An 8,646-nucleotide genomic window follows, 5' to 3' on the forward strand; every position below is an offset into this window, starting at 1 on the left:
AGCTCGTTTGTCAGCACGGCAGGGCCGAGAATAAACTATAAATCACGTCCGCACTCTCCACACACATGAATCGGACTGTAACAGTGCCCCCCCCCCCCCCCCCCACCCCGCTTCGGTGTCTGCAGTAATGCAGCCTTTGCAGAGATGTTTTGAATTTATTCTGAGAGAGGCGGAGGAACTTCTCTCTGCTTGTGTCTCGGTTTCATTTACTGTATTAAGTATTCTGTCCCAGGGGCTCTTCCATTTAGTGCTCCATCGCGTGCAAGAATCATTTCTCTTTGGGAAAGAGGGGTCAGTGGTAACTGAGTTGACTGAAAGCGTACTTAAAGCTGGCAGTAACCCCCCCCTGGCCCCCCTGTCTCTTCCCTTTCCTCCCACTTTCCAGTGGTGAGGTTGATCAAGGGTGCTATCATGGTGGATCTGATATTTGGGGAGAAATCTTGGGGGCGTTTTGGGAGCGTTTACTGCAAATGACTCTTGGCAGTGCCCTCTCATGTGTTGCTCCACCTGAACGCAATTTGGCAGCTATTCTAGGGGGGGGGGGGTGCATGGGGGGGGTATGGCGTGCTGTGAGCCGCCTCCTTCATACCAGCACGCAAGAAAAAAAAAACCCAAAAAAAAAAAACTTCAGGACCTGTCATAAACACGCCCTGGACAGGAGGGGAAACAGAGACGTTGCCACGGCAACTGGCATGCAGCTGCATCAAGCGAGATTTCTGTTTAAAGCGGGAGATTAAAGTCACACGAAGAGGCAGGGAGAAGGAGCGGTCCGGGGGGGGCGGGGGGGGGCGACTGTAACAGCCTGATGTGCCATTAAAGTTGATTTCTTTACTGGAAAGGCGGTGGGGATTTCACCGTGCTGTTGCGCCGGAGGAGAGCAGACGCAGAGTCTGGGGAAAGTAAGGAGTCGTGTCGCTGCAGATAGGAAAAAAAAAAGAGAGAGAGAGAGAGAGAGAGAGAGAGGCCCAGATACGGCCTCCCTCTTCCCGGCATGGCTATTACTGCGTGCAGTGAACATCTCGTCTTTCCACATCACCTTTCTCTACGGGAGCGGGTTCCCGTCGTCACCAGCAGAGGGAGCCCTCCCGTCCGCCAGCGGCCCACCGGCCTCCGCCTCAGGTCGCTGGTAAACAGAGAGAGAGGCAGCAACGCGTATGTTTCATGTTGATCTTTCATTTCACCTTTGTTTACATGTTCTCCAAACACTCGAACTGTTTCCATCACTGATCGATTTAATGAAATAATTTATCAAGCAAAAAAAAAAAAGAGGCTAAAAATCGACTGGTTTCAGCTTCCCAGATGTGAAATGTGAGGATTTGCTGTCTTCTGTTAATTTGGTTGCTCGTTCTGTGTCTTTGCAAACTAGAATATCTTTGAGAGTTGGACCGTTGGTCGGACAAAAAGAAGCCACCTGAAGATGTCGCCTGGGGCTCAAGGAACACATTAGGTATTTTTCACTATTTTTCTGACATTTTATAAGCACAAAAATAACAATACAGTCTATTCAGACTGGCCATTAGAGAACTTCTCCTAGTTTTTATTTTTTTTATTTTTTTCATTTTAAGAGCTGGGGGACAAACCCCAGAGTCTTCATTCTGTGTAAAGATACTGTAAATCCCAAAATGTAGCTGCAACACACAAATCAAAGCGGGTCCAATGTTAAAAATGTCTTAGTGTGAAATTCCCTTTATCCTTCTCTATCCTTTAGTCTATAGTTGCTGCCCTACACATTACGTATATTTCTATTAACATGTATGTTGGTTATAGTTTTTGTCAGATATGATTTGAAACATGCTGACAGACGACTGAAAACAAAAAAACCTGAAAACTAGAAAAAAATGGCAGTGAAATTGCATTTTCTACTTTTAAAAGTAGTACTCCTGCTTTTCTTCCTCATTTTTCTCCTCCTCCTCCTCCTCCTCCTCCTCCTCCTACTACTACTACTACTACTACTACTACCACTACCACTACCACTACCACTACTACTAATGTTGTACTACTACTCGTTTATAATAACAACAATGCAGCTTATGCAGAGTGCTACAGCTCACCTTATAAAAGCTCTGTAAGAACGACCTAATAATATTATAGTATAAAGGGGGAAAGGGGACATTCTGCATAATTAGTACTTTTCATACTTTAAGTACATTTTGTTGCTAATACTTCTATACTTTTACTTAAGTCATTTTGAATGCATGGCTTTTATTGTAATCGAGTATTTTGATAGTGGTGTCCTCGCTACATTTTCTTAAGCAATTGATTGTTTGAGCACTCCGTCCACAACTGGTCTCCAGTGACTCCAGGTCGGTTTCCAGACTATATTACATTTCTGAGTCCGTCTGTCGTGAGCTCACCAGACCTGACCGACTTCTGTCCCTTATGCCTGATATTCCTTATAAACGGAGCAGGCAGCCCGCTGACCTGCGACGGGCCACTTGAAGTTGAATTTTACAAAATGATACCCTGCACACTTCAGGCAGTGACTCTTGTCTGAGTTACAGCATTGAGTGCCACAACATGCTGCGTGTGAACTATTGGGCACAAAGCTATTCTTAATTTACTCGTTTGCAGTGGCGGAAAAGTTACTAAGTTCACTGACTCAAGTACTGTACTTGAAGCACAGTGCTTCACTTGAGCCTTTCCGTTTCACGTTCCTTAATACTTCCACTTCACTACATTTCAATGGGAATTATTGCACTTTTTGCTGCACTACTTTTATTTAGCAGGTGTGTTTATTAGTTACTTTTCCAAAGAAGATTTAACCACCAAACCCCTGTGATCAGTTTCAGAGTATTACTGAGCAGTTAAAATTAGCTTCACCCTGACCAACTACAACATTAAGGTACTGCTCTCACATCTTAATAATTATAATTGATAATAATAGTGCGATAATATAACACTGAGAGGAGCCATTCTAAATAACGACTACTTTTACTTTTGATACTTAAAATAAATTTGATGGCTAATATTTTTACTTTAGTATAATAAGTACAACTTTGAATGCAGGACCTCTTACTTGTGATGAAGTATTTTACACTGTGGTTTTGCCACTTTTACTTGTTGTAAAGGATCTCAATGCTTCTTCCAACACCGCTCTCCTACAGTGAGCAGCGTTGGAAGGAGCAGTTCCATTCAATTAACGTAAATCTTCAGTTGGAAGATTGAGCTCGGTGATGATCAACTTAACTCCAAGTGTGAATCACAACAAACCAGCTGTGTGTAATTTCTTCTTCTTCTTCTCCTTCTTAATGCCCCCGCAGTTGTCTGAATGGAAACCAAGCTGCTGTTGGTGCTGCTGTTTACATTTGCTGCCACTTACGGCTACTTACTGCCTATTACTCCTCCTCGCAGTGTGGTTACCAAAACACAGTGTAGCCCGTGGAGCTCTGCTGGACATCACACTGATAGGGCTCACACTGGCTCACTTTGTCGGAGAATTGGCAGACAGTTTTATTTGCTTCCCCGGCCCTGTGTACGGGCTGGTTTTCAGACAAAAGGCAACAAAAATGCCTGAAGGACATTGAGGGAGAGAAGGAGGGAGAAGAAAAAACCCTCCTTGTTCTACTATACAGTAAAAACTATGTGATTGTAGCACTTGTGTGTTTGGGCCAGGGTGGAATGAGCAGTTCCTAAAAGAACAAGGGCAGGGGTGTGTGAAAATATCCAGCCGGTGTCAGCGGTTTCCCCCCGGTTCTTCCAGTTGTGTTTTCATTGCTTGCGGTGATACACACTTTTATCCCCAAGGTCAAAGCCAGCCCGGGGACCAAGCCACATCATTTCACTCAGCAGCATTAGACTCGTTTCCACGGAGCAGGACGACACCGTTAAACCGAGTTGGAGGTTAGCTGAGTTGCAGAAGTTTTCTTTTCTCTCTCTCTCTCTCCCCTCTCTCTTTCTTTCTTTCTTTTTTTTTTTTTAAAGAAGCATCAGACATGCCGCCGGGGCGAAGCTCTGCCGCTGACCAAGTCTGGGGGGCGGCATAAATTCAAATTCAGCTTTCTCTGGGAACCGGGTTCATTTTTCCGCGAAATGCCCCCGTATCTAATAAGGTCGCGGTGGGGGGGAAAAAAAAAATCGAGGCTCCGTTACGCGGAGTGAAGTGTCAGTCTGCCTATGTCTGAGCTGACCCGGGAAGGGACGAGATGTCAAAGAGTCAAGATGAGGAGGTATTTCCAGTGGCCACTAGATGGTATAATATATGCACGCAACGGGTTTGCACAAGGTGACAGCAGCACCGATAAATTCTCCTCCTGTATCAGCCAAAGTGAATATTATGACAGGACTTGTGGCCTGTTTTTATTTTCTTCATTATTCACACGAGGCCGGCGTCATTTACTGAGGAGCTGCGGGTAAATGGTTGTGGCTGCAAAAGGTGTTTTCAGCGCGTTTTATAATAAAGTTCGACCGTCATTTATTTCACTGGACAATATATTTAAAACGCACATTGATTTAATCCCCCCCCTTTTTTTTTTTTTTTTATTGAAACCAAAAGAGGTCCAAAAGGCGTCCGCGCGCAAAGACCGGCTATAGACAAAGGCCTGAGCGATTTATTTTATCTTTTCCAAACTAATCTGAGCGGAAGGTCAGCGAGGACAAATTCATCAAGTCTCTTAAAAAAAAAAAAAATCGTCTATTCTGCGCGCATCCGCCTGCGGGTCCGGGCTCGGGGGGATTCATGGGCAGAAGAACCGCCAGGACCCGAGAGAGGAGCGGGAATGAAAAAAGTGGCTGAAAAACAAAAGAGCAACCTGCTGTCAGCCTCGTCAATTCCTCTTCTGTTTCAACGTGGCGGCCTTCGCGCTTTTTCGGTTTCTGAATTTCTAAAGCTCAAAATAAGGACAGATATTTGTTCACATTTTGGTCTACGGAATTCAATAATAATAAAAAAAATAATAACAATAATAATAGCAACAATAATAATAATAAGAAGAAGAACAACACAGCTTGTGGATTATTTAATGCCTTATTTTATTAAACAATAATTACACTTTGATTTATGCAGCAATAGAAACAAGAAGCCAATTTCATTAATATAATGTATTTCAGACTAAAAGCCTGTTTCACCCCATTTCATAGCTCTAATTAACTGAGCCTGAGATTTCGGGGCCGTGTGTTTGACGAAATATCTCATTTCAAACAATTAAAAGAAAAACGAAACTTTGTTCTCCTGCGGGACATTGTGCAACGCGAGGGTGCGCGTGCCTCCGCGTCCTTTGGAAGCAGACGAAGAGCTAATTGGTTGTGTCGTCTGCATAATTAGAAATATAAAGACGCGTTCTAACGTCAAGGGGGGGGGTTCCAGAAAAAGCAGTGAGATCTGCTACGTAGACGGGGGACGTGGGGAAAAAAACCAAAACAACAAAAAAAAAAAAAGAAAAACGGCAGGGGTCACGATCCGGATCTGCAGCGGAGGCCAGAGCAGCGTGCCACACTTCACATTTAATAAAAGTGATAATAGTGCTCGTGCTTTCCGTGACGCCTTGAGCTGCACAAACAGAGGCTCAGCATCAGGTAAAAGGAAAAACAGCCAAGCTTCAATTTTAGGCTTAACGAGTCAAATATTCTGCTGCTAGAACGAGATCACTCCGGTTGTTTCCTCTGTCGTTTGTCTCAAGACATATGCGTCATTGTTTACGGGACGTTGCGCGAGCCGACTGGCGCTGACACAATCGTATAGGTAGGCTGTGGGCCACCATCGATTGTGGTCCTCGGGACCACAATGAGGCTCTGTTTCACACCTCGTGGAGTCAACAGTGGGTCGGGTTGGCTGTTTCAACGCGTATTTATGCCGGGCGCACAGGCCGGGGGCCTACCTGGCCATGGCGATTCATGACGCGGGAAGCGGTTTCAGCGTCAATGAAACGTAGACGGGGTGAAGTCCGTGAACTATCTGACTCGCGTTGTTCAGGGCCCAAGATGTTACCAAAGGGGGGCAAAACAAAAAAGAAACATCACCTTACGCGTCACGCACCGGACTCCCGGCAGACCTGTTTGGATAACGAAGGGTTAAGTTTAAAAAAAAAAAAAAAAAGATGTAGCTCCTCCGAATTTCTTGTCCTGAGGCTTCGGGTGATGCGGGGGAACGGGCGACACGGCTTTTCCGTTTTATTTTCGACTTGTGTTGCTGCTGAGAGAGAGAAAAAAAAAAAAAAGTCTGCTTTCTTGTGATCAAGGGACTTTTACGCAGGGGACGTTGCTTTTTCTGACTGCAGGAATTTTGAGCATTTCGAGCGCAGACAACTCCTAAAATCCCTTAAGATGAATCAAACAAAAATGCACAAGTTACTTTATTGCCGCAAGCCACGCAGAGACACCGTTTGCTCTGCTGTTTTGGACGGTATTTCAGTATGGACACACGTGTGTTGTTGCAAACTCCGTGCCAGTTTTGCCTCCTGCCAAAATCCCCGACCAAAATTTCCTCTAAACTTTTTCCCACCCGGTTGAAAGCAGCATGACGTAGTTTACAGTGGCCAATCGCGAAACTGTTTTTCTCTTCTCCGGGCCAATAGGAGGCGACGAGGAGTGTCTGTCAGTCACAGGTGTGGGTGGATGGTTTAAAAAAAAAAAAAAAAAAAAAAAAAAAAAAGTTGGGGTGAAAAGAGCCAGAGACTGGAGCGAGCCCGGGCTGATGGCAGAGCTATGCGGAGGAGCAGCATCGTGCCTGCGGATGTAGCAGAAACTTTCCACAGCTTCTCCCGCGGGGATGCGACCAGGAACCAGCACCGGGGGGGGGGAAAGTTAAGCGGCAGCAGTGCTCCACGGAGGGAGTCGCCTAAAATGTGGATGAACTGACATTTACTCCGCTATCCGGGCCGGTTAATTACTCAACCTGAAGACCGAGCAAACGTTTTTTTTGCTTTTGTGAAAATGGCCGTTCGTGGCAACTCGCTGATGCCTTTCTCAATCCAGGCCATCCTGAACAAAAAGGACGACAGCCGACACTTGCCGGACTTGGACATGTGCTTCTCAAAGACGGCGTGTTGGAAAATATTTGGGGAGATGAACGGCGCGTCGGGGAGAGAGGATGGGGAGGCTTGCGAGCCGGCGGACCAGAAAGGCTACGACTCGGACTCGGGACTCAGCGACGACAACGACAGCAAGACTCCGGCCGCGTGCAAGACGGAGAAGGACGGAGACCCTGCGTCGGATGTTCCGGAGGAGAGCCTGCAGGAGGAGACGGACCACGAGTCCGCAGCGGCGGAAAATGCGAAGAGCGACAGCGAGCCCAATAATGCCACGGGTAAGTAGGACAGGATGACGAATATCCGACTGTACACAAAGCAAAAGATAAAGTGCGGCTCTCTGATCTGACTCGAACCACAGCGGCCCAACGAGAGCCTGGCTGAAAGAGCCTCGTACGCTCCTAACACTGATGTTTTGTGCTGCTGTTGCACTGGAGCGGGATTGTGTTATTGTAGGATATCAGGGCCTGTCCGAAAAAAACCTCTCCACACCCGGCTAACCTTTACGCACAAGCCGTGCCACTTTTACGCACGATTATTGGTGGACACCCTGGCTCTTCGTTACACTTTGTCGTCACGCCGCTCGTGTTTACGGGCATTTGTCGGAGTCGTTACAGTGGTCAGCTAATTCGGGCTGCATCGGCACGATGCAACTTTGGACTTAAGTTCCAAACTCATCATAAACGCACAGTTGATTGAAGACGGTTTGACAAAATAATTTCCCCCCAAATAAAGTTATGATTTTTAGGCCTGAGTGAAACTCGGGCATTCCACCTTTCATTTGAAAACAGCATCCGGCCACCTGAGAAAAATCAAACGCAGTTTACTTATATCAGGGAGCTAAAACCGAAAATCAAACCACCCGGCTGCATGCGTGCACACCCCTTTCCATTTCCCTTTTGTTTAAACGATTCACATCCCCTAGCATCCATCAGCTAATCAACAGATGTGATTCCAGCTGTCAACAGCTAAATGCAGAAATTCACTTGCATGGTCCATCTGCGTGTCTGCCCTCTCCCAGACTCCAGCACCCTGGACGAGAAGAGCCCGGACCAGCCCAAGCAGCGGAAAAAGCGCTCCAGGGCGGCCTTCTCCCACGCGCAGGTCTTCGAGCTGGAGCGCCGCTTCAATCACCAGCGGTACCTGTCCGGGCCGGAGCGGGCGGACCTGGCGGCCTCCCTGAAGCTCACAGAGACTCAGGTCAAGATCTGGTTCCAGAACCGCCGCTACAAGACGAAACGCCGCCAGATGGCCGCCGACCTGATGGCGTCGACCCCGGCGGCCAAGAAGGTGGCGGTGAAGGTTTTGGTGCGGGACGACCAGAGACAGTACAGCCCAGGAGAGATCCTGCGGCCCCCGCTGCTCTCCCTGCAGCCGTCCTACTATTACCCCTACGCCTACTGCCTCCCTGCGTGGACACTCTCTGCATGTGCGGGGAACCAGTGAGAGCTCGGTGACTTTATTTATTCATTTCTGTTTTTATTATTTTTTGCTCCCAGGAAATCAAACTGAACTTTTTTTTTATTTTATTTGATTTTTTTTCTGACAAGAGGAGGAGATCTGAGCTGAATCTGCTCAGCGTCTCTGATTGAACTGCATCATCGTGTTGTCCATGGCAGACCAGGGGTTCCCAAACTTTTCCATGTTTTTTTTTTTTTCCCTTTTTCTGTTTTTTTTTTTTCTT

General features: G+C 46.7%; 1 protein-coding gene across 1 annotated transcript; it reads left to right on the plus strand.

Annotated features, from left to right (window-relative positions):
* The first annotated feature begins 6,867 nt into the window (after positions 1 to 6,867).
* On the plus strand, positions 6,868 to 8,408 carry nkx3-2 (NK3 homeobox 2). The gene is made up of 2 exons (XM_040120391.1): positions 6,868 to 7,240; positions 7,984 to 8,408. Exons 1-2 carry the CDS (start codon positions 6,868 to 6,870, stop codon positions 8,406 to 8,408), a joined length of 798 nt encoding a protein of 265 aa, XP_039976325.1.
* Positions 8,409 to 8,646: the final 238 nt, after the last annotated feature.

This window comes from Xiphias gladius, chromosome 23 (genome assembly GCF_016859285.1).
Source record: "Xiphias gladius isolate SHS-SW01 ecotype Sanya breed wild chromosome 23, ASM1685928v1, whole genome shotgun sequence".
NCBI classification, from domain to species: domain Eukaryota; kingdom Metazoa; phylum Chordata; class Actinopteri; order Istiophoriformes; family Xiphiidae; genus Xiphias; species Xiphias gladius.